The sequence below is a fragment of the Primulina eburnea genome, unplaced genomic scaffold (genome assembly GCF_022965805.1).
Source record: "Primulina eburnea isolate SZY01 unplaced genomic scaffold, ASM2296580v1 ctg739_ERROPOS11973397, whole genome shotgun sequence".
NCBI lineage: Eukaryota > Viridiplantae > Streptophyta > Magnoliopsida > Lamiales > Gesneriaceae > Primulina > Primulina eburnea.
The window spans coordinates 595,538-621,789 of NW_027331510.1; the positions used below are offsets into that span (position 1 = coordinate 595,538).

At 39.8% G+C, this 26,252-nt stretch overlaps 3 protein-coding genes across 7 annotated transcripts in view; 1 reads left to right on the plus strand and 2 right to left on the minus strand.

Annotated features, from left to right (window-relative positions):
- Positions 1 to 26,252, plus strand: part of LOC140821908 (protein SIEVE ELEMENT OCCLUSION B-like) — a 61,882-nt gene that overhangs the window by 28,802 nt on the left and 6,828 nt on the right. The window lies entirely within an intron of this gene.
- Positions 5,327 to 9,682, minus strand: LOC140821907 (protein-tyrosine-phosphatase MKP1-like). 5 transcript variants are annotated; one of them, XM_073182582.1, is made up of 3 exons: positions 9,425 to 9,682; positions 6,496 to 9,094; positions 5,327 to 5,959 (listed from the first exon to the last, which is right to left on the minus strand). In XM_073182582.1, the coding sequence occupies exon 2, from the start codon at positions 9,064 to 9,066 to the stop codon at positions 6,787 to 6,789; it is 2,280 nt and encodes a 759-aa protein (XP_073038683.1). In that variant the 5' UTR covers positions 9,067 to 9,094; positions 9,425 to 9,682; the 3' UTR covers positions 5,327 to 5,959; positions 6,496 to 6,786. The 5 variants fall into 5 exon arrangements, with proteins under 5 accessions (XP_073038683.1, XP_073038686.1, XP_073038687.1 ...); XM_073182585.1 differs by having other exon boundaries at positions 6,496 to 9,058; positions 9,425 to 9,680; XM_073182586.1 differs by lacking the exon at positions 9,425 to 9,682 and having other exon boundaries at positions 6,496 to 7,128; positions 7,255 to 9,410.
- On the minus strand, positions 13,589 to 25,982 carry LOC140822156 (mRNA export factor GLE1-like). The gene is made up of 14 exons (XM_073182906.1): positions 25,701 to 25,982; positions 25,491 to 25,631; positions 25,089 to 25,203; positions 24,738 to 24,883; positions 24,081 to 24,252; positions 23,376 to 23,592; positions 23,179 to 23,291; positions 22,853 to 22,941; positions 22,639 to 22,720; positions 22,388 to 22,471; positions 22,078 to 22,161; positions 21,714 to 21,845; positions 14,017 to 14,139; positions 13,589 to 13,937 (listed from the first exon to the last, which is right to left on the minus strand). Exons 1-14 carry the CDS (start codon positions 25,886 to 25,888, stop codon positions 13,662 to 13,664), a joined length of 1,962 nt encoding a protein of 653 aa, XP_073039007.1. The 5' UTR covers positions 25,889 to 25,982; the 3' UTR covers positions 13,589 to 13,661.

A 26,252-nucleotide genomic window follows, 5' to 3' on the forward strand; every position in this document is an offset into this window, starting at 1 on the left:
TTTCCTTACGCTTATAAACTCATTTATAAGCCGTTCAACACATTGAACTATTTTACTTCTCAACGGGATCTAGAAAGCTAGTACTTGTGTGACCCTCAATGGTTCACTGATACAACTAGTCGTGGGTTCACATCTCTATGTGATTCGGACTAAACATGTCCTTATTTGAACATGCCCCAATTGCTCCATTCTTACTTATCAACACTTTGAGAACAAGAACGTCAGAACTCAAGTCCGATAGTACCCAACCAATCATGTTAAACGCCTAGCAGAATCGCTTACATGATTCCCTAGGTATCAAATGATAGTGCCTGCAAGAACCATTCAATTATGGTTAGCGTACAGTACGGTCCCTTGAACTCATGTATCCCGACCGATTCGACAACCATTGGTTTATCGAGAGTTGTCAATGAATCGATACTATGTGTCATGTTGTAGTTGCATCGATAGTGTAATCTATGAAACCCCTTTCATAATTACCATCATACTCTGATCAGAGATTTCAACCTACACATACATGAGAACACATAGGATATCCATACCCGAAGGTAAGCGGTGAATCCCCGACTACAATGCATCGACTCCTATGTGTTTCGACAGAACACCCAACCTTGCCACCTTATGACCCCATGAGAGTCGGTAAACAAGTCAAAGTGTAATTCTAGCACATAGAGTCTCAATGTTGTCTCGGGTCATAAGGACTAATGGTGTACAACCATAAACTAGGACTTTTCCACTCGATAAGTGAGAACCACTTGGAAAGTCCTTTATGGAAGGTTGTTCAGTGCACTCTACAAGGAGCACCTATCTGTATGTTCGGACATCACAATGTCCCCTATCAATGAAACATGGTACTCACATCGCAGATACTAGTCTCTAACGCTAGCGGCCTATATCTTTCTTAGTGGCGGCTGAATCGACTAAGAACCGTTTAGAATATACAGTATTACAAATATGAGTTTCATGATACTCATCATATGAGCATCTAATATTCTTTCTACTATTTGTATATTCAAGGGTTTTATCTATGCAACTAGCATGGGTATACAGATAAAGATGTGCCAAAGTAATAATTTCAAATATTATTAAAATAAAGATTGCTTATACATAGAGTTTCATTGTGAACACTCGGTCAACACTTGACTCGACGGGCACCTACTCTAACAATATCAGTCAATAAAACTGCATGTATTTCAAAGTTGCACAGTAAATAAAAGAATCCTCCGACTCCCAATAAAATAGTCAACATAAAAATTAGTTCCTTTCAATTGACTCAATTCTAGTGCGATACCTCGGGTGAATCTAATTAAAGGAAGAGTGAAATAAAATAAGTATCAATAAATTTGGTAAGCTTGACCCAACAGACCCTATAGCTCTGTGGTAGAGCGTCAGTCTTCTAAACCCTTCGTAGTTCGATCCTGCATGGGGGCATTTTTCATTCACTATTTTCTGTCCTCTCCTTTTGCCTTGAATCCCAAACTCAAGAATCTTTTCTAGACCCTCGACCCCGCTTAGAGGGATGAATGTTCATATTCATAATATTCTCTAATATCATCTTTGTAAAATATATAACCTACTGAAACTGTTATATAGATAATATGTATTTATTACGGGATTTGTTTATCATAATCATGGATTCGATGTGACTTGAATATCTGTTAATGCCAATGTGCAAGATTTAACCTCCGCATCTTACTGCCCCTTCTAAGGAGTGTAACAATATTATTGCAACTTGACTAGGTTAAAATATGAGCCTTTGTCTCCAAGAGCAAGTAGCTCAGAATGTGATCCTTCTTCCACAATTCTACCATTCTTGATCACTGCAATGGAATCAGGCATTTGTATAGTCGATAACCTATGCGTGATGACCACACAAGTCCTTCCCACCATCATTTTCTCCAATGCTTCTTGCACTACATTCTGGGACAAACTATCCAGTGCACTTGTCGCCTCGTCTAAAAGCAAGATTGACGGATTCTTCAAGATTGCTCGTGCAAGTGCTATCCTTTGCTTCTGTCCTTTCGAAATTTGAACTCCTCGTTCGTCGCAGAATGTTTTGTATCCATCCTTCATTGAACTGCGCGTGAGGGAGAGATAGGGATGATTTAGAGTGCCGATTCATGTATATTACTTCCCATATTGGTATCTTACCAACTAGAATAAAATGTTTGTGAATGTGAGTATGTGACTGATAAATGGAGGTTGAAAAATACCATATGAATTCATCAACGTTAGCAAGTGCAGCAGCTTCTATGATTTCAGCTTCTGTGGCATTATCTTTCCCATAAACTATGTTTTCTAGTACGGTTCCCGCGAAAAGAGCCGGTTCTTGACTCACTAATAAAATGCTTGATCTTAAGTCTCTCAAACTGTAATTTCTGATATCTTTTTCATCTATCAGAATTGTCCCTTTTACGGGATCGTAGAATCTTTCTATCAGTCCAATCACAGTGGATTTTCAAGAGCCACTCTCTCCAACAAGTGCCATTGTTTTTCCTGCGTCAATCTTGAGACTAAGGCCATGAAAAATGAACTGTTCAGGTCTTGATGGATAGTGAAAGTAAACATTGTCAAGTTCTATGGTTCCTTTCAGATTTTTTGTAGCTTCCAGACCTTCAAATTTGTCAGGTTCAATCTCAATTTTAATGTCTAGAGTTGCGAAAACTGATCTCACAACACTACTACCTTTTAACAGCTCAGATGTCATAGTTCTTGCATCTGCTATCGTTTTACCCGTACTCATCAAGATAAAAAAAGTTAGAAAGAGCTGTTTTACACTAAGTAACCCTTTGTTCATGAGTGTCCCACCGTACCAAAATGTCATAGCTACAGCACCTATGGCTAGGAACTGGGAACTAAAAAGTCCAAACCAGAAATCCATGACTGTCTCGTGCTTTCTTTTCGAGGGTTTTTCAGCATTTCTTCGAATAGTTCAATGATTCTTTTCTGAGATGAAAATGTGGTTATAGTTATGTGGTTCAATACTGCTTCACTCGCCAGCTGGCTTCCTGAATTCTGTGCATATTTGGCATTTTCAGACATTTGTTCCATCAAAACTGTTTTGTAATAAAAACTGGCTATAATAAAAGGTTGTATTGCAATCATCACTATGGCGACTTTTCAGGCAATGACTAGTCCAAGAACGAAAGATAGGAAAGTGTTTGTGAATACCTGAACCACTAATGATATACTGTCTCCAACTAGAGACCTAACCCTGCTCGCTTCGGTAGAGAGACGAGAACAGATGGCAGCACTTGTGTTCTCTTCCCGATCGAACCAGCCAACCTCGAAAGTTAGAATATTTTTCAAAACCCTTTCGCAAACCTTTTTGGTTAACCGTTCTCCCATGATTCCAAAGTTGTAATGCTGGAGCAGGTTAGAAAAGAAGGTGACGACAGCTATATTTAAAAAGATGATACTGTAGAATCTTGTGTCGGACTTTATTTTTGAGTTTTGGTTAGTGAAGTAAGCGGAAACAAGAGCGCCCACACTGGCTGAACAGCCCCAAATAAAACAGCTCCTATAGAGCTAAGAAACACCCTCTTCCACTCTGGTGCATTCATTTCTAGTAATCTGTATAGTGAAGGATTAGAGTAAGAAGTCACTGGTTTTTCATTCCTTTCGAAATAGGAACTAAACGATGAAGCCAGACTATTCTGAATTGAAGAAGGAACTAAACTCAAAATCAGTGGTGGTGTGAATCCAGAAGCAGAACTATTCAACGAGCTAGATCTTATATAATGAGGCGATATAGGGCTTGATTTACACTTGATTTATTTTGTTAACCTAATATTCGCTTTATGATTCTAAGTAGGGGTTTTTTATAAAAGTAATTTAATTTTTAAAATTAATTTCAAAAATAATTTAAAAAAAAAACGTTTTCAAAACTACCCTAATCCGCGCTTACGAAGCGCGGATGCTGCCCACGTGGAGCAGCGTCCGTGCTCCGTAAGCGCGGACGCTGCAAACGTGGAGCAGCGTCCGTGTACACGAAGCACGGACGGTGTTTGCGACGGAATTTAGCGACGGATTTACCGTCGCTAAATTTAAATTAGCGACGGTTGTCAAAACCCGTCGCTAAATAAATCGACGACGGTTTTAAAACCGTCGCTAAAATAACTCCGCGACGGTTTAAAAACCGTCGCTACCTTCAGCGACGGACCAAACAGTCGCTGATTTTAGCAATTTTATCAATAAAATCCATTACAACAAATCATCAAGTAAACAACCACCGTGATCATGAATGGTTCAATCTTATATTTTTTTTTTTATAATTTACTCACCTCTAATTTTTTTTACAAAAAATTACTGATGTGTTTGACAACGTCGACACTGCAATGAAAGCGACGGTTTAAAAAACCGTCGCTGATTTTAGCAATATTAACAATAAAATGTATTCCATCAAATCATCAAATAAACAACCACCCTGGTCATGAATGGTTCAATCTTATATTTTTTTTTATATAAATTACTCACCTTTAATTTTTTTTTTACAAAAAATTATTGATGTGTTTGAAAACGTCAAAACTGCAGTGTCGACGTTGTCTAACACATCAGTAATTTTTTGTAAAAAAAATTAGAGGTGAGTAATTTATAAAAATATATATATAAGATTGAACCATTCATGACCATGGTGGTTGTTTACTTGCTGATTTGTTGCAATGGATTTTATTGATAATATTGCTAAAATCAGCGACGGTTTTTAAAAACCGTCGCTTTCATTGCAGTGTCGACGTTGTAAAACCCATCAATAATTTTTTGTAAAAAAAATTAGAGGTGAGTAAATTATAAAAAAAAAATATAAGATTGAATCATTCATGACCACGGTGGTTGTTCAGTTGATGATTTGTTGTAATGGATTTTATTGATAAAATTGCTAAAATCAGCGACGGTTTGGTCCGTCGCTAAAGGTAGCGACTGTTGTTAAACCGTCGCGGATTTATTTTAGCGACGGTTTTGAAACCGTCGTCGATTTATTTAGCGACGGGTGTTGACAACCGTCGCTAATTTAAATTTAGCGACGGTAAATCCGTCGCTAAATTCCGTCGCAAACACCATCCGTGCTTCATGTACACGGACGCTGCTCCACGTTTGCAGCGTCCGCGCTTACGGAACACGGACGCTGCTCCACGTGGGCAGCGTCCGCGCTTCGTAAGCGCGGATTAGGGTAGTTTTGAAAACGTTTTTTTTTTAAATTATTTTTGAAATTAATTTTAAAAATTAAATTACTTTTATAAAAAACCCTTCTAAGTAGTGATTTTTATTATATTTATATAAGCATTAGATGACCACCCCATGTTATTAAACAAAATAATTTGGCATCAGATTCAATTCAAAATATGCATAACTTGAGAAACATGCGAGTAACTAGAAAAACAGTCGAGCTGAAATTGTCATGGTTCGGTACAGAAAGTGGACAAAGTTTGTAGAACACTCTCGAACTCGAGCTCTGATTCAAATCGAACTTGAACCAAAAATTTAAATTCAACCTATCAACTTGGTTCGTTGGCAACTATACATGACTATCACGCAACTGAACAATGGACCTCAAGGGTTAACATAAAAAAAACATTAAGTTCCCAAGGTAATATATTTTAAAACAAAAAAAAACACACACACATCTAATTAATAATCGTTAGCACTGCGTTACACTAGCACAATTCTTTTTTGCTTGTAATAGCTACTTTCATATTACGGAAAGTTATTTCCTGTTTGTACAGAGTCTTGCACGGGATTTTCCCCTTACATCTCACAATCAGAACGAGAAACTCGTCCCGCTTCCAGATGCCAACGAATCTGATAAGAGCTGCCGCAACCCAGAATAAAAAATCAAAAGATCCTTGCTCCGTCTCTCATTCTCATATCCGACCAGAAACCATTATATTATTCGTTGTCTAACAAGACGCAGTTGAGCAAGAGTTGATTCCTCACCTTCCAATTGTTTCTCATTCAAAAGGTCCTGTGGTGCAGATCGTGTCTCATTACAAAGGTCCTCAATTATATAGCTAAAACAAATCATTCACAAACTCGTCTTGTCAACCAGTCAGTAAATTTCACAAGACCAGGTACCATTTCTTCAAGGTAATAATCAAGTTATTCTTGAGCATAGATAGATGCATAAATAGCCTATATGTACACATGCGTCACTAGTCACTACTATTTGCGATGAACGAGATAAAATACGGATGATATTTTTACATAAATCTCTAAAGAGTGAACCCATGGAATGGGCATTCAGATTCTTGTTTTAAAACACAGGACTCTTACGTATGGCTCTCAGCATCATGCACAAATTTAGACGTCTTTAATCTTTCAAAATGTTCCAAATTTAGCTTCCTTTTTTAACCATAAAAGTAAATCCTAAAGAGGACATTAAAGTTGTCTCTATTGTTCAAGAACACACATTCAAAACGCTTACATGAGATAACAGAATGTTTAGCAGTGAAACCATGCACGAAATGGTATAATATTGATGCAATTAAAAGGATCAAGTACCTTATCTGAGAATCTGTGATGAAACTCTCCTCTTAAGATTCTGGACAACTGCTTCCAAATGGTATGACCATCTTCACATTCACTCCTTTATTACTCACTGATCATGATTTTGGACATGCTAAACGCCACATATAAAACAACAGCGACTTTGTACCCAAAGCTCGCTGAGGCATCCAAGTTGCCAAAATGCAAGTTCATTTTTGTACAAAGCTTACAGGTAAAGACTAGGTCACTTGCTTCTGAGCAGTTGAATCATTTGAAGTAAATCGTATTTTTCATCTTGCAAACCGATTAAAACTCATCATTAGGAACATAACCATTTGCATCTGAAATTGGCTTTTTCCCCTCCCTCTCGGAAGGAACATCACTATTAAAGCTGTTGCATCCAACATCTTTCAATACATTGTTTCCCATGTAGCTTGTCAAGTTTTCTGTATTACGAGACACTTCTGCAGTGGAGCGCAGGATCATCCTAGAAGGAAAATGGCTGCCCATATGCTCTGAAAGGGAGGGCAAAGTCTCTCCACAGGATGAACATTGACCGGGTACTTCTTGACCTACAGAAACAGTTTCCTCTACAGGACCACGCTTACCGGGATCAGCATCTCTGGATTCGAGTCCATTAGGAGATGGCTGAGCCGATACAAACGTTAAGTCAGACCAGTTGGATGATGATGGGGAGAAGGTAAATGAACTTGAATAATCAGAGGTAGCTGGTGAAAGTGCCGGTGATGGTGAACAGGACTTGGATTTACTAACCAGAAAAGACGAAAAAGAATCCACCAGATTGAATGATGGTGATCGAGACAATGCAATCTCAGAAAGAGGAGCTGCAAATTCCACTTCTTTTAAGTTACTTTTGGACAAACCAGGGCTGCTGGTTACAAACGAAGCAAATGAAAAAGGTGAATCACACCGACTATTGGAAGACACTGAAACATCAGAAGCCGATACAAAATCTTCAACTTCTTCACATATATCAATTGAATAGGGTCCATTACTTACTTGGGAGGCACTAGGGTTGAATTTAGAAGAGGTGATATGTTCTTTCAAAATACCACCGGAAAATTTTCTCCTCAATCTGTTCCAACCATTCTCTCTTGCTGGAAGACATGTTTGAGATCCTGATTCCATTGATGGATATGATGGTGCAACCTCACCAGGAGTTGCTCCGTGAGATAATTCAAAATCTAAATCATGCTCTGGAAAGCCACTAGAGTTGATTTTAGACGAGGTAATAAATTCTTTCACAACACCACTGGCAAACTTTCTCCTCAATCTGTTCCAACCATTCTCTCTAGCAGGAAGATGCGTCACAGATCCTGCTTCCAATAACGGACACGGTGGTAAGACCCCACCAGAAAGTGCTCTGTGAAATATTTCGAAATCTAAATCGTACTCTAGGAGTTTCCTTTCACCAACAGATTGATGAGCTGTAGCGGGCACCACATCAAACTCCACAGGCATACTTTCTTTCTCGGAGTTTACACGGCAGTAGCGGAGAGCATCCCAAAATTCAAATGTCTCTTCACCTTCTTTAAGAGTAATAACTGGACCCTGAGCCTTTTCATAACGAATTACTTGAGAGGCAGCTGCCATGGCATTATCTGACATCACAGGGGAGCAATGCTGCCCGGTCCATACATATAAAGCACAAGGAATGTGAATAATGAAAGCTCCTCTAGAGTCGAGTTTTTGCTCAATGGGGTCACACAACAGTTTTGGTACAAGATGCAGGGGATCATATGGGGAGTGAGGTGCCATACGGTACATCCTAAGAACAGAAGTAGGGCTTGCAGGGAGAGCATGAACTCGTTTTTGGCACTGCAACAGTTGGCAAGCAAATCCCACATTTGGATTAGTCACTCCTCTGGCTGCCTTGACATGCTGAAATGCATCATCAAAGCTCATCCCCTCTTTCCACATAAGATATGCAATGACTAACGAGTTTGATCGAGACACACCTTGACAGCAGTGTACGAGAACGCGCTTGCCTTGTTCCCGAACATCTTCAAAATAATCAAACACATCATAGAGAATACTTGTTATATCCTCAGACGGGCAGTCATGCAGCCAAAGTGTTTTGTACACAAGTTCCTTCTTAAAATATTCTGGGCAAACAAACCCCACACAGTTCAGCACATGAGTGATTCCATTCTGGTGGAGGTTTTCGCGATTCTTTGCAACGGCAACACTACCCAAATATATATGATCTAAAATCCTTGAGCATTCCTTCTCAAAAAAGGCAAGCTTGTCTTTTCTAAAGTCAAATTCTCGAGGAGGTTTATCTAAGGCTGAATTTTCACAGGGAGTTGCGGACCCAGGCCTTGCACCGGGAGTTGGAGGATTTGGCCATATACCAAGATCATCCGACCCAGCTTTTGGCCAATCCTCAAAACTCGGTCTAATGATAGAGAGAGGTTGAAGTGGCGGCAAACAAGCTCGTGCTTTGCTGTTCCATTGTGGTTTAGAATTAGACTTTCTTGGTGGATGTCCAGTCCATGAAACCGACCTTGAGTATGTCTTCCAACTTCCACCTGGTGATTGCTCCTTCTCTTCTTCCCTTATCATTTCAAAACACAAGGTGACACTCTGTAATCTAATTTAACTAAATTTAGGAATTTTTGTAAAAATAAAATCTAGTGTCAAGATTGAAAAAGAAAACCGAAAATATAAATCAATCGAAATATTTGACAAACAACTAGTGAAATTTCCCTAGAAGCCCGAGAAAAAATCTGTCATATTAAAGCCAAAGTTTCTTCATTTTCACATGACCCAGTAAAACCCATTAAACATCGCTATCAAGAGAAAAACAGAAAAATTATAAACAAAGTAAAATTCAAATTGAATTCAACATAATATCCATAAAAGCCCAAAAATGAAATAACTAAATAAATTATTCAAGGAAAAGGAGAGCACAAACACTTACATGAACTGAACGTCCTTACAGATTGTTGGGCACAAACAGCAGACGTTTGATCAGCATCCCATGGTGGTATGATGGTCACGAACAAAAATAAAAATAAAAATTAATACTAATAATTTTTAAAGAAGAAGAAGAGAAGAAAAGAAAAAAGAGTGTTTTCTTGTCGAAGATGGAGAAGAGCCGCCAAACAGAAAGTGAGATGGCCGCTTCTTGGCGATATTATATATCCATTAATGAAGGAAGTAGTCAAACTTGCCATGCCGGATTTTGCTCTACACCTACTTTTTATTAGTCTAATGAAAAATCAAAATAATATGTAGATAATGTCAGATACTTTATTTAAATATTTTTTAAAATGGTAGGCCCAAAATCAAGATTCGACTATTTTGCAAGGCCCGGCCCATTCTCTTTATTTTTCAAATCCAGAGCTCGGACTTGGATTTTGGGCCCCCGACTCCCCGCCTTCTCTTTCGTTCTCCGCCGCAAAGAGGTGGAGCAAAAACTCAAATGCCGATCCCGGCGGAAGTAGCACCTGCGCATTAGTGTTCTTTTATTGTATTGAAATTGAGCACCAAGTCGTAAGGATATTTTTCAACTCCCGTTTCTCCAGCGGAGCTCAAATGCCTAAGTTTCTGAGAAACCCACGTTGATAATGTATAGAACTCTTGGCGCACAGCGCCATATATACTGTTCTTGCATTTCTATCTTTGTCAGATCCGGACTAATTGATCAGGCAGTTCAGGTGTTCGACGAAATGTCCTCCTCGGATTGCAGAATTTTTCCGATGGATTACCATCGATTTCTCGGAGTTTTGGTGAAAAACAAGCGTTTCGAATTGGCTGAATATTATTATAACTCCATGAATCCGAAAGGGTTCTCTTTGAATTCCTTTACTTATTCAAGATTTATTTCCGGGTTGTGTTAAGTTAAGAACTTTGAGCTTATTTACAGGCTTTTTCATGATATGGATACCATTGGTATCGTTGCTGATATTTGGGCTTATAACATTTATTTGAATCTTTTGTGTAGTGAGAATATAGTGGATGATGCTTTGAAGGTGTTGAGAATAATGGGAGAGAAGGGGCGAGAACCTGATAAAGTAAGCTATACTATTATAATTAGTGGATTGTGTAGAGTCAAACGATACGAGGAGGCCGGAGAAATGTGGAAAATGATGATCAAGAAAGGGCTGGAACCGGATAACAAGGCATGCAGGGCACTTGTGCTGGGATTAAGTGAGAGTGGACAGGTTGATTTGGCTTATGAACTCACAGTGGGGAATATGAGGGGAAAACTTAGGTTTGAGACGGTAATCTATAATGTGCTTATACACGGGTTTTGTCAGGTTGGTAGGATTGACAAGGCGCTTGCTATTAAGACTTATATGAAGAGGAATGGGTGTGAGCCTGATTTAATCACTCATAATGTGTTGTTAAATTATTGTTGTGGTCACTTAATGTTAGATGCGGCAGAAAAATTAATGGAGAAGATGGAGAAGGGCGGGATGAAACCTGACAGTTACAGCTACAATGCGCTCCTAAAAGGTCTCTGCAAAGCCAGCATGATAGATAAGGCATACATGTTGATAGTAGTAAATAAGATGGAGGGCAAAGGAGTTGTAGATGTTGTATCTTACAACACAGTGATACATGCACTTTGCAAAGTTGGTCGTACCAGCAGAGCTTATATACTCTTGTGGGAGATGGGGAGGAAGGGAATCTTTCCAGATGTGGATACATTTAGTATTCTCATAGATGCCTTTCTGAGAGAAGGCAACTCAAGTGCAGCCAGGGACCTTGTTGAGCAGATGACAAAGATGGGTCTAATTCCAAGTCGTGCATTATATACCATTATTATTGACCATCTATGTAAGACAGGTAGAATAGGAATGGCTCACAGTACTTTCCATGATATGCTAGAACAGGGAGTTTACCCTGATGTTGTGTCCTATAATGCTCTCATCAATGGATATTGTAAATATTTTAAAGTTAGTGAAGCCTTGAATCTATATGAAGAGATGCAAACTATAGGTGTTTATCCAGATGACGTGACTTTCAAATTGATTATTGGGGGTCTCGTAAAGGAAAATAAGCTTTCCTTGGCATGTGATGACTGTGAAGCAGGTACAACGTTTGAGTTTACAGTCGGATTCTCTCATGCAGATTCACCGAACTGAGATGAAAGATGCTGTAGATAAGCTAAACTGTTGAGTTTGTGAGAGAAAAATTGCTTTCTTGAGTGGAGTGACGGGACAGCTTGGTTCCAACTCTTTTGGTCAGATCCAAATCAGGCTAAAGGGCCAGAAGAAAATATCAATTTACTTGTATAGATATTTTTAAGAAGTTTTCCAAATTTTGCTCTCTATCACGGAGCATTGGATGAAAATTTTTACGATTTCTAGATTAATACTTCTTTTACTAATGATGGATGCAGGAATGAAGCTTAAGTCTTACCCTGGTGCAATGGGAAATTTTTGGGTGCAAAGAGGTGGCTGCCATTTGTTCACACAAGGCTCTAGGTTGTATTGCCATCAAGCATGTGGAGGACTTTTGGCCCCCTTCCCTGGAGGCAAAGTGTCTCAGGCTCTTCTCGGTTCTCTTCTCCAAGTAACAAACAATATGGTTGCTTTTAAAAAAATTGAGATCCACTCACTTCCCTGCGCACGCACACAGAGAACAGGAAGGGATATTATTTACTTTTTGCTACTTAAAAGACTGGTATTTGATGTGATATCTTTCGTGCGTGTAGATGCTCTGGTGCTTATATTTTCCTCGAGTAGAATTGCTGTATTACAGATATCTGGCCGTTTGCTTGCCTCCTTATGAAGACGTTGAAATTTGAGCGTGAAAGTTTCCATTTTCCTGAAAGGAACCTCCATGGATCATCATCCACGTATCATCGCAATCAAGCGTAGAGGTTGCGTTAGTCCATCTTGATCATATCATTTTTTCGGAAAACAAATTCCTTATTTTTCTTGCACGTAATTTAGTTCTGTAAATTATTTTTTATACGTTGATTCTGTAATTGGTTGTGTGGTACATCTACCTAACCTTTAAGTTTTAAATCTAATATTTATTTACATGTCATTTTTGTGATCAATCACTATTATTTTGGGAAACATACATATGTGAGAATAATCACACGCACATACATATTGTAAAATTAAAATTATTATATTTTATTAGAGTATTGTATTTAAGAAATTACCTTTTCCATTCTTATTGAAACCTTCTTCCAATATTTTTTTCCCTATGCGTATATAGTGTCCAGCGTTACGAAATCAGAGAAACCCGTGGAAGAGAAAATTTATTGAAATTAATATTTTTGATAACATATTGTTATTAAAATAATGAACGGGAGTGGATTATTAGTAGCCATAGGTGACTAAGTAAAATCTCTAATAACATTTTTTTTTTTTGGAAAAAAAACATATAAAATCTCGTTTCAACTTTTCCTTGGGTAATCGTATAGCTCACTTCTTCGATCGTCAAAAAATTATTTTATCAATCAACTTGTCCTTTTCAATTATGACACGATTTTCCACAATGCTATCTACTCTTATTTATGAATAGGTAAACAACATCAATTTACATAAACAGATCAAATGATTTCCTATTAAAACTTTTTAGTTAATTTAAATGTTTAAAAAATAATCTTTAGAGCATAGTTGTGACACCAATTCCGGAGGTGATTGCTTAAACCATGTTACACTATTTGACCACAAGATTACGATCAAAATATATTGTTGTCACTTGGTATGAACAATATGTTCAGAATTAGAGGTGTGATCAACACTCCCAAATCAAAAGTAGAATTGATCTATGGTCAATTAGTATGCCACTTCTATGAATAACACGTAATGCTGTTTCGTTCTTTCTTTTTTCTATTATAGATGATCAAAAAATACAAGTAAAATTTTGGTTATGACCATAATCCTAGGAAGCTGCCAAGGGCAATGGTTAACACTTGTCGGACATATGGACAGCTATCCGAGTAGTTGTTTGTTGTCGATTTTTCAACACTCTTAAGTGTACTTGTTTCTTCAATTTCTAAAAACTTTGGGAGGATCTTCACTATTCAAGCGGATGAAGCCAAATTAGGCAACATTTCTGAAAGCCTTCGGATTCTATTAGTCCAGCAATACTAATTGGGAACCATGATTGATGGATGAGTAACATTTCCCAACATTCAACCTTTGTGTTCTAGTTGCCGAGTAACACTAATTGATACACATGATCGATCAGATTAACTGCACATCAATAGATTTCGAAATAATGGCTGAACATAAAAAAAAATCATTCGAATCCAAGTGGCCTCTCAGCTGCAATCCTTCTGGTTCCTTCTTGAACCGGCTTGACTCTACGTAATTAATGATGGATGTTTTCACCTTGATCAGCTTTGCATTTACTGAATCTGAATTACCCTCTTTTAGTGCTTTGAGGAAGTCACGAGCAATGATCCTCAGCAACTTCTCAAACTGATTTCTGTATCTTCGGTAAAGAGCGTATCCTGACATCTAGACGTTCTTAAATGACTACATATCATTATGCATAAAATATTGAAAAATATATGTGAAAAGGCAAATGCCAGCTTACTTCAAGAAAATGTTGTAGTGCAACTGCTGTATAAAGATTAGCCGGGAGAGAATTTAGAAACCGTGCAAGCCATGCCCAACCTTCTTTAAGTCCATGGAGATTCTGAAAGCCACCAATTTCAGTCTGCCAAAACAAGAATATCAGAACCCAATCTTGTCTTGTAGTGACCCGTTCCAGAATCACCTACTAATTGAAAACTAAGCATGCAATTAACTTAATAATTACTAATCAGAGATAATAGCGGAAACAACTAACAAATGATAGTTATACAACCCAAACGAACTCTAGAACAACTCAAAATAAGGTAAAGAATATCTGGTACAACCATATCGAATCAAATGATACCGAAACTAAACCAACCGGCTACTCAACGTCCTCCTCCTGCTCCTCCGGAACCATCCAACCTGAGACCTGCCCCGAGGGAATGGGGTGTCCAAGATAAACAAAACCGAGGACGTGAGCGATAAGAACGCCCAGTACAAAAGTATGAGTATACAGACCTATATGAAATGCACATGCTATGATCATGATACCGGGGTAGTCAAGAAACAGGAATCACAAAAGGATCTCAACAATGCTCAGTCTAGAGGCGCCAAGTGGATAGTGCCGCGCGGTCCAACCTCTGGGTCACTGCATCCACTACAAGACAGACGTGGACCTAAAATGTCCCGGACCACCGAAGCCCTCCCGACCCGTCGGCCACTGTGTACTCTCGGTGTCCATGCGTCCACAAGACAGGGCTGAGCGGCCCCAAGATATAGCTTATCTCGAAAGAGATACAGCTCACAGCAAAGGCTATCTCGAAGGAGATACGGCTCAACATGAAATGCAATGTGCAGTAATAAACGTGACATAATAGCATGCATCATATGACATATATCAATGCACCACATAATCATGCAACACATATATGAATGTATACTCAACCAGGATATCTCGGATAGTACTTTCGTACCTCTATCACAGCAATCCTAATCCACTGGAACAACCAGACAACAGGTCTAATCCAAGCCTATTCATCAAGTGAAAACCATCACTAAACTTATCTACCAGACTTAACTAGATAATCCTGAGATAAATACTGATAAAATTCCAAACCTTCGTCCGTCGCTAGCCCGCTGATGCCGCTAGCTCCCAACTAGAGCACAGCTCTGCTACAAGACCAGCAGCTCCCCGCTAGTGCCCAAATCTCGGAACAAGACTAGAACCTGTCAGAAACGACTGAAATGCTATGGAACTCTCTGAATTGGCGAGTCAAAATGAGGAAATCCGACCACTATTTATAGGCCATGTTCGGATCCTCCGAACACCACTTCGGAACGTCCGAACGCTACGTGTCCATTGGCTCTTGACAGCTCATGATCGGATCCTCCGATCATACACTTCGGACCGTCCGAACATGCACGTGTCCAGCTGCTCTTGACACCTCATGATCGGATCCACCGAACCTACACTTCGGAACTGCCGAACTCTTCGGTGCTTCCGAACCATCTTCGGACCTTCCGATCATGATTAATCACCATTAATCCGTTAATTACCCAATTCGGCATTCGGGCTACTACATTCTCCACCCCTTAAAAGATTTCGTCCTCGAAATCAGGCTTAGAGAATGAACAAAACGAAATAACAACATCGCTATTATATCTCAATTGTTGTTGAATACAACTGATATCTCGATTACAATTGAAAAACACAAACATATACAAAGCAAAACTCAAAAGAGCTCTGGATGTTCTGAACGCATACGACTCTCTAACTCCCAAGTGGCTTCTTCAGTGCCTCTGCGCTGCCACTGTACTAAGACAAGAGGAATGATCTTATTCCGCAACACCTTGTCTTTGCGATCGAGAATCTGAACTGGTCGCTCCACGTAAGACAAATCTGATTCAAGTTGAACTTCAGAGGGATGCAAGATGTGAGACTCATCTGCTACGTATCGTCTCAACAAAGATACGTGGAACACATCATGAATACCGGACAAATACGGAGGTAATGCTAACCTGTAAGCTAAATCTCCCACACATTCTAGAATCTCAAAAGGACCAATGAATCTCGGAGATAGCTTACCCTTGAGACCAAATCTCAAAATCCTGCGAAAAGGCGAAACTCGGAGAAACACTTTCTCACCTGGCTGGAAATAAAGAGGTCGCCGCTTGGTGTTCGCATAACTAGCCTGTCGATCCTGGGCAATCTTAATCCTCTTCTTGATTACTGCAACTTTATCAATAGCCTGCTGGACTAACTCCGGTCCCTCAACATGTCGTTCACCAACTTCGTCCCAGAATAAAGGAGTACGACAACGTCGCCCATACAACGCCTCAAATGGTGCCATACCAATACTACGATGGTAGCTGTTGTTGTACGCGAACTCAATCAAAGGCAAATGATCCTGCCAAGCGGGTCCGAAATCCATAACACAGGCTCGCAACATATCCTCAAGCGTACGGATAGTCCTCTCTGACTGACCGTCAGTCTCCGGATGATAAGCAGTACTCAGACTCAGTGTAGTACCCAAAACTGACTGGAAACTACCCCAAAACCGTGAGGTAAAACGAGGATCTCTGTCACTGACAATACTGACAGGCACTCCATGCAAACGTACAATCTCCTGAATGTACAATCGAGCCATACGATCGAAAGTGAAATCCCGGTTATAAGACAGAAAATGAGCAGACTTGGTGAGTCGATCCACCACTACCCAAATAGCGTCACTATTCCTCGACGATAATGGCAAGTGAGTAATGAAATCCATCGCGATATGCTCCCACTTCCATTCAGGAATAGGTAGATTCAACAATAATCCTCCAGGTCGACGGTGCTCTGCCTTAACCTGTTGACAAACAAGACACTTGGAAACAAACTGATAAACACTGCGCTTCATCCCTTTCCACCAAAATCGTGTCCTCAAGTCTTTATACATCTTATTACTTCCTGGATGAATACTCAACTTACTTCGATGAGCATGAGATAAGATCTCCTCCCTCAAATTATCATCTTCTGGTACTACAACTCGATTAGACAAACACAGAAGACCATTAGACTGATAATGGAAACTGCTATCTCCACCCGCTAACCGAGCTAATCTCTGAGTCTTGAGATCAGACATCTGAGCATCTCGAATCCGAGCGAACAAGGCTGGCTCAGATAAAATGGTAGCAACACGAATGCTCTCCATACCTTTCCGATGTTTGAAATTAAATCCCAACGAACAACAATCCTGAATAGTACTAATCATAGCACTGGTCTGAAGTGCAGAAACTCTCACTTTGCGACTAAGAGCATCAGCTGTGAGATTTGCAGATCCTGGATGGTACTTGATCTCGCAGTCATAATCTTTCAGCAAATCCATCCAACGACGTTGCCTCATGTTCAACTCAGCCTGAGTGAACAGATATTTCAGACTCTTATGATCAGTAAAGATTTCAAACTTAACCCCGTACAAGTAATGACGCCAAATCTTCAGCGCGAACACAATAGCTGCCAACTCTAGATCATGAGTAGGATACTTCTCCTCGTGAGATTTCAGCTGTCTGGAAGCATAAGCAATCACATGACCGTTTTGCGTCAACACACACCCTAAGCCTTGAGAAGAGGCATCGGTGTAAACACTGAAACCATCAGATCCTGACGGTAACGCCAAAACAGGTGCAGAAGTCAGAAGTCGACGAAGCTCTCTGAAACTATCTTCGCACTCAGATGACCACTCAAATGGAACATCCTTCCGAGTAAGTTGCGTCAAAGGTCTAGCTACCTGGGAGAAATTCACGATGAAGCGACGATAATACCCTGCTAGACCTAGAAAACTACGGATCTCAGCCACCGTCGTAGGTCGTGACCAATTTAGCACTGCCTCAATCTTGCTGGGATCCACAGAAATTCCTTCCTTGGAAATCACATGACCAAGGAATACTACACGATCAATCCAGAACTCGCACTTACTCAGCTTAGCATACAATTGCTTCTCGCGAAGAATCTGCAACACAATCCTCAAGTGCTGGACATGCTCTTCCACACTATGAGAATAGATCAAGATATCGTCAATGAAAACCACCACAAACTGATCCAGAAAATCTCGGAAGACTCGGTTCATCAGATTCATGAACACCGCTGGCGCATTCGTCAATCCGAATGGCATAACTAGAAACTCGTAATGCCCATAACGAGTACGAAATGCAGTCTTGGAAATATCATCATCTCTGACTCTCATCTGATGATAACCTGATCGCAAGTCGATCTTGGAGTAAACAGAAGTACCCTGAAGCTGATCGAACAAGTCATCAATACGGGGTAATGGGTACTTGTTTTTGATCGTCACCCGATTCAGCTGGCGATAATCAATGCACAACCGCATCGATCCATCCTTCTTCTTGACAAACAAGACTGGAGCTCCCCAAGGCGAAACACTCGGGCGAATATAACCTTTATCAAGAAGATCCTGCAATTGCTGCTTCAGCTCTCTCATCTCTGACGGAGCCAGACGATAGGGGGCACGAGAAATCGGTGCAGTCCCTGGCATTAATTCAATGCCAAACTCCACCTCTCTAACCGGAGGAAAACCAGGAATCTCTTCTGGAAATACATCAGGAAATTCACAAACCACTGGAATATCCTCTATACCAACACTACCTGTGGACGTATCAATTGCATAGATGAGGTAGCCTTCCCCGCCCGCCTCTAAAGCACGACAGGCTTTCAGAGCAGATACTACTGGCATCGGAGGTCGCGCTCCCTCACCATAGAAAAACCAACTAGAGCTCTCAGTCGTACGAAACTGAACAAGCTTCTGGTAACAATCCACAGTAGCTCGGTAGGTAGTCAAAATGTCTATCCCCAAAATACAATCAAAATCTTCCATCTCCAGAATCATAAGATTCGCAGTCAACTCGTTACCCTCAAAATCTAAAGGACAACCCATCACTAGACGCTTGGCTAAAACCGAATGACCCATCGGGGTAGAAACAGAAAGAATGACGTCTAGAGAAACATACGGTAACTTATGACGTTTAACGAATCGTGCAGAAATGAATGAATGAGATGCTCCGGTATCTATAAGAACAAAAGCAGGAATACCGCATAAACAAAAAGTACCTGCTATGACTCTCTCGGTCTCGTCTGCAGCCTGATCCTGGTTCAACGCAAAAACTTGACCTTGGGCACGAGGTCGAAGATTCGAACTACCCACTGCCTGACCCTGCCTCCTCTGCTGAACAGTCGCCTGAGATCCAGAATCAGATCCTGCTCCACCTCGCAACTGAGGACAATTCTTCTTAATATGCCCCATCTCTCCGCACTGATAACAAGCTCCTGCGGCTACTCGGCATTGCTCCGATGGATGGTTCTTCCCACAATGCGCACAAGACTCCTTCTTCTTACCAAAGCGGAAAACACCGCTAGATCGAGATCTAGATCCAGAAGAAGACGAACCAGATTTCTTGAACGACTGAGATCGAGGCCTCAAAGTACTCGGAGGTCTAGAAGAAAGAATAGCCCTACCACGCTGGAGACTGATCTCTGCTTGACGACACCGGTTCACCAACCCATCGTACGAAGTAGGATTATCACAGACAGTGACTCGATCAAAGATCTCCTGATTAAGGCCCTGGAGGAAATGATCATACTTGGCCTCAGAACTGCCACTGATATGAGGAGCGAAGGGTAATAACTCAAAGAATTTCTGCTGATACTCATCAACAGACATACTCCCCTGCTTCAGGTTCAAGAGCTCAATCGTCTTGGCCTGGCGAAGGGCTGGAGGAAAGTACAGCTGCATGAACGCTGCACGGAAATCGACCCAAGTCGCTCTACCCTGAGACTGAACTATCGGCGCAGAAGTCGATCGCCACCACCTGCGAGCACGGCCCTCAAGAAGAAAACTAAGGGTCTCCATCTTCTGCTCATCGGTGCACTGGAATGCGCGGAAACAACTCTCCATGCGCTCTAACCAATCCTCCGCATCATCGGGAGTCTCACCGCCAACTAAAGGCTTAGGCCCCATCTGCATGAAACGATGCATATCGAAACGCCTAGGACCATCCCGACGATGACGATGCTCATGGTGACGCCTAAGATCATCTTGGTCACCCCATCGACCTACACTCCCCTGACTACTCCCGTCATCAAAATGGTCAGCCATCGCTACAAGATAGAATAGGGAAAAATGGTCAACGGAAATCCCAAAACAAAATCTATATCCCAAAATCCTACGCATGCTCTGATACCATAAATGTAGTGACCCGTTCCAGAATCACCTACTAATTGAAAACTAAGCATGCAATTAACTTAATAATTACTAATCAGAGATAATAGCGGAAACAACTAACAAATGATAGTTATACAACCCAAACGAACTCTAGAACAACTCAAAATAAGGTAAAGAATATCTGGTACAACCATATCGAATCAAATGATACCGAAACTAAACCAACCGGCTACTCAACGTCCTCCTCCTGCTCCTCCGGAACCATCCAACCTGAGACCTGCCCCGAGGGAATGGGGTGTCCAAGATAAACAAAACCGAGGACGTGAGCGATAAGAACGCCCAGTACAAAAGTATGAGTATACAGACCTATATGAAATGCACATGCTATGATCATGATACCGGGGTAGTCAAGAAACAGGAATCACAAAAGGATCTCAACAATGCTCAGTCTAGAGGCGCCAAGTGGATAGTGCCGCGCGGTCCAACCTCTGGGTCACTGCATCCACTACAAGACAGACGTGGACCTAAAATGTCCCGGACCACCGAAGCCCTCCCGACCCGTCGGCCACTGTGTACTCTCGGTGTCCATGCGTCCACAAGACAGGGCTGAGCGGCCCCAAGATATAGCTTATCTCGAAAGAGATACAGCTCACAGCAAAGGCTATCTCGAAGGAGATACGGCTCAACATGAAATGCAATGTGCAGTAATAAACGTGACATAATAGCATGCATCATATGACATATATCAATGCACCACATAATCATGCAACACATATATGAATGTATACTCAACCAGGATATCTCGGATAGTACTTTCGTACCTCTATCACAGCAATCCTAATCCACTGGAACAACCAGACAACAGGTCTAATCCAAGCCTATTCATCAAGTGAAAACCATCACTAAACTTATCTACCAGACTTAACTAGATAATCCTGAGATAAATACTGATAAAATTCCAAACCTTCGTCCGTCGCTAGCCCGCTGATGCCGCTAGCTCCCAACTAGAGCACAGCTCTGCTACAAGACCAGCAGCTCCCCGCTAGTGCCCAAATCTCGGAACAAGACTAGAACCTGTCAGAAACGACTGAAATGCTATGGAACTCTCTGAATTGGCGAGTCAAAATGAGGAAATCCGACCACTATTTATAGGCCATGTTCGGATCCTCCGAACACCACTTCGGAACGTCCGAACGCTACGTGTCCATTGGCTCTTGACAGCTCATGATCGGATCCTCCGATCATACACTTCGGACCGTCCGAACATGCACGTGTCCAGCTGCTCTTGACACCTCATGATCGGATCCACCGAACCTACACTTCGGAACTGCCGAACTCTTCGGTGCTTCCGAACCATCTTCGGACCTTCCGATCATGATTAATCACCATTAATCCGTTAATTACCCAATTCGGCATTCGGGCTACTACATGTCTCGTACCATTAAAATGCATTGGGTAATTATGGTTAGAAGCTCAAGTAGTCACAGAGCACCCAAACCTGTACTAAAGCTCCATAGAGTCTCATGATCGAACTCAATCTCTCTACATAACTATCAGTGTTCTCGATCTTACCATATATTTCCTTGTAGCCAATAGCTTTGAAATAAGCTTCTCTGGTTTGAAACAATACCTGTAAAAGATAACATAAATATGGTATCAATTTACAGTAGCAGCTCTGTCGAAAAGCCAAAAGAGAACAAGAATGTTTCTGAACTTAAGAGTCCAATCAAGCCATGTGACTCTTGCAGAGAACTTAAAAAGTACATGAAACTGCCCATACTTTTGCATCATCAAACCATAACAAGGAAAAATCGAGAACAAACAAAAGACAAGTTCTTAAAATATTGAGTTAGATTTATTACTGGAGAGTATTCTACATATTTGGGCACAGTGTACATGCAAACTCTATTCAACTCTGCCAAGAGAATGTCCAAAGCCAATGGAATCTGTATTCAATAAAATAAAATATTATCAAATGACACATTATCCAGGATCAACATGCTAAATTGCTGTTTCAATGGACACAAGCATACAAATCCAGACACAGAGAAGACTTATCTTACACAAAAGAAGAGAACATAAAAGGACTTCTTAGCAAACAATTGATTTCATGATAACAACTTAGAATAAATTTATAACAAGTAGTATGGAATTCTTCACAGCAGAGTTTACCTTGGAGGTGACAAGAACAATGACATGACTACAGGCAAAAATGAATCCGTCGCTCTTTTGAGAATTTTCACAGTTGAAGACCACCTGTAAAAATCATGACTCCCTAAGTAAGCACATATTTATTAGACATTCTCTGAACACGATGATGAAAGTTTCCTCCGCCTATAATCTATTAAATATCAAATTGGTTCTGCAATCAAACAAAGAAATGAAAACCGGTAACTCCTTCAAATGATACTCAACAACAATACCTTTTCTGCAAAGGACATGATACTGATGGAATGGGGATATTCTGGACTACTGATTAAATTGAACAATTCATCTGCTTTTGTTCTGTTGAAAAAAAAAATGCAATTTGCACATAACATAAGATTTTTTTTATCAGAGGAAAATAAAAACTAATGAACAGCAAAGTAAAAGACTTACTGGTTTGTTAAAATGAAAGAATGATAAGATCCGACTGACCTGACATTTTCTACAGTAGCATAGATGGTTTTAATCAGCATATTGAAATTCTGTCCAGTTCTTCGATTACCCTGGATAGGACAGACAATTGTGGTTCATAAATGACATATCATCGACATTGTGCTCATGGACATCGTAGAGAGATAATGAATCAGAAGAACCATCAAACACATTACTCTAGCATTCGGTGATCTATTCAAAGTTGCGACCACCTTATGTGTCTTGCTTATTTTGCACAAACGATTCTATAAACCTGTAAAGATATTTAAATGCATAGTACAGTAAAATCTAGTAATTTGAAATTCGAATCATCCTTAGTGATTTACCTGATCAGAACTTTCTTTAAGAGCCCCGTTTTCTATAGTTAACTTTTCATAAATACGTAGTCTTTTTCTCTCCAATTCTAAAGCATTTTTTGAAGCTCTTGTCATACTTCTTCCTGCCAAATAGACTCGGTTGAAACTTCAGATTAGAATGGCGAAAAAGTCAAAATTCTTGTTTATCAACATAACGTCCCACATACCTGATAATGAAACATGTTTCTTATCGTCAAATCTGGTAGGCACGACCTGCCCAAGAGTTTCTATCCTGGGAACACCATTTCTTAAAGTTTCAACAGCATTTTTGGTAGCAGCTAATTCAGCAACTTGATTCTCAGCATGTCTTTTTCCTTCTACAGATTTCTTCTCAGCTTCCGCAGCCGCTTTATCTATTTCAGCTCTCTCAGCATGTAGCCTAGCCTACATTGATTCAATCATTCAAATGTACCAGGAAAAAAAAAAGTTATTTAAGTTACGAAACAAATAGTGGATGATGGATGCATATTCACATAAGCCTTGCTCCAACTAATTTTCTTGGTAAATCTAATATATGAAATGCATCCATCCATCATTTGGTGTGCAATTTAGTAGCAATTCTTTTCTGAGCAACTTCTCAATAGTTGGAAACTTTCAGATTAGATTTATACACAACATGATAATAAGACATGGAAGACAATACCAAGCTGTGATATCTGAAGATTTTTCATTGACTAAAAGTCCGTTCTCATTTTTATCGTTATACACAAGAAGCTTTGGACAGAAAAACTACACATATGTGAATAACTGTTACATCTGCCTCATTCCCATGGGGGAAAAACAAATTTCCCAAGGGCAACGAATTAGCTGCTGCAGAAGCTGAGAAGGAAAAATATACAGAAATATTTAAATGATATAGGTGCGGAAAGAACCTCTTCTTCGGCTTTGATCTTTTCTTTACATAATTTTTCTTCTATGAGAGTCTTCTCTTTCCTTTTAGCCTCTTCACGGGCTGCATCATCTCTTATTCTTTTCTCTTCTAGTTGTGATATGTGCTCATGATCTCTTTGTACAGCTGTAAGGTGATTATCAAGTGCTTCTGCACTGCCATAATTCAATAAATTCGTAAGAGCAGTATTCTCGTCCAATTCAAATTATCGGAGTAGAAATGATTGGAATACAACCTTAAAAACCTAGCTAAACACTTCACAATAACCGTGAAAATTCATATCAAGGTCATCATAATTGAGATGGAGATCAGATAGGTTAAACAATTTTTGAATAAATTGAATTCATATGCCAATCATATCCATACACCTCAAGGACCCTCCAGTTGTCTTAAGTGTCCTGGAACCTTTATAGTCTCAAAACAGTAACAAATTCAATGAGTTTTGTCAGGTAATCAGTTACAAAAGGTTGCCATTTACTAAGGGAGAAAAACTACACTACAAATGAAGTTAAAAAAAGGAATATCTTCATAGCATACATAGAATATGCCGTGCTAGAAAGTCTCAAGCCCACTTCTATATTTAAAAATAGGAAGCATAACGAAAATTAAGATCTGAGGTACATAGTGTAAAAGGTCATACATTGTACGGTGATATTGCAAATCAAATTTTCGCTCCCTCTCTTGTTGTGTCCTTCTATGCTTATGAATTTCAGCAATTTGAGAAGCAAACTTCTCTTTTTCCTTTACCAAATTTGTCTCTAAGGTTAATATTTTATTTCTCACTTCCTCTCGAGTCAAGAAAATGGTAAGAAAGGTCAACAACAACAACAATTAGTCCCACGATGTTAATAGAATGAACGAAAAAATTAGAGCAAGCACACACTAATCCATCAAACTATTTAGAAAGATGGGAAAAGACAGTTTGGTATCATTAACCTCATTATTATCCTTTTCCCAAATCATCTAACACAAATCAAGTACGTCTACTCACCGAAACATAAAGCTGAAATTCATAACTTAGCTCACGGATTGCACCTTCTGCTAACCCCACTTTATCCATCAATTGGCATTGAGCATAAACAGGTAACTCATAATCATAACCGTCACTGCAATAAAAAAATAAAAAAAAAAAAGAAGTGATCAACAACTTGGTGCACACTAACAACCAAGGAAAAAGTCAACTTGTTAATCAGGCTGAGAAAATAATGAATATTTAATACAACAAGCCTATACAAAATCATTATTTAAAAAAATTGTCCTTGGGGGTTTTACCAGAAAATTTGTATTTCATACACTGGAGTAACCAAAATGCTAATGTTTATTGTTGAATATCTCTTTCGGACATTTAGTCTACTATACTATTTCACTTCCCTTCATGTAGTCAAGCACAAACCTCATATCGAGTTCTTCAAAAGAAAATTTTCTGCCTGAAACCATGGATGAGTTAACAACCTCCTCTTCAACGTCACTATCAGAACAACCCAATTCATGATCTGACACATGCATCGCAAATCCCCTTGTGTTGCAACGATTTCTGAATGAACAAAGTAAAGTAAAGTTAAGACCAGTACACATAAAATAATGGAGCAAAATAAAAAATTACCTAGGTCGTTTCTTGTCAAAAGGTGCAGAAAAATCTAAACTCGGGATGAGCTTCTTTTCAATTGTATCAAGCTCTGATCGTAAGTCATCAAAACTCCAATCAGGCTGTGGATCGGCAGCTATTCCATTTACATTTTGGGGACAATGAAGTTCCAACTTAATGACTCCCCTGAATGTTGACAACTCCATTCATCAGACTTTGGTCAGAACAAAAAAAAGCCCTATATTGCTAGCATCTATCTCTTCTCATCTTCTTTCCAATAAAGACACACACATATGCAGATTTAGATTATAAAAAAAAGTCACTAGATTACAAAAAAAGCAACAAAATCTACTGGATATTAGTTAAAGGAAAGAAAACTTACATTTTTCAAGATAAAAGGAAAAACGTCGATGGGAAGGTTCAAATAATGGGCGTGATTATTGATTAAATATGGCAAATACGAAACACTGAGGCGACCTTTAAGCGCAGCGAAGAAGATGAAATTAGGGCTAACGCAGAGTCCAGAAATTAATTAAGGATGAAAGGGGGGTAGTTATGCTTTCAACGCGG

Coding starts and splice junctions, on each gene's coding strand:
- LOC140821907 (XM_073182582.1), bottom strand. CDS start 9,066: ATGATAAGGGAAGAAGAGAAGGAGCAATCACCAGGTGGAAGTTGGAAG.
- LOC140822156 (XM_073182906.1), bottom strand. CDS start 25,888: ATGGAGTTGTCAACATTCAGGGGAGTCATTAAGTTGGAACTTCATTGT. Junction 25,204..25,490: donor TTTGAAGAACTCGATATGAG/GTTTGTGCTTGA, acceptor TTTTTATTGCAG/TGACGGTTATGATTATGAGT. Junction 22,162..22,387: donor TTGTTCTTGTCACCTCCAAG/GTAAACTCTGCT, acceptor TATTGAATACAG/ATTCCATTGGCTTTGGACAT.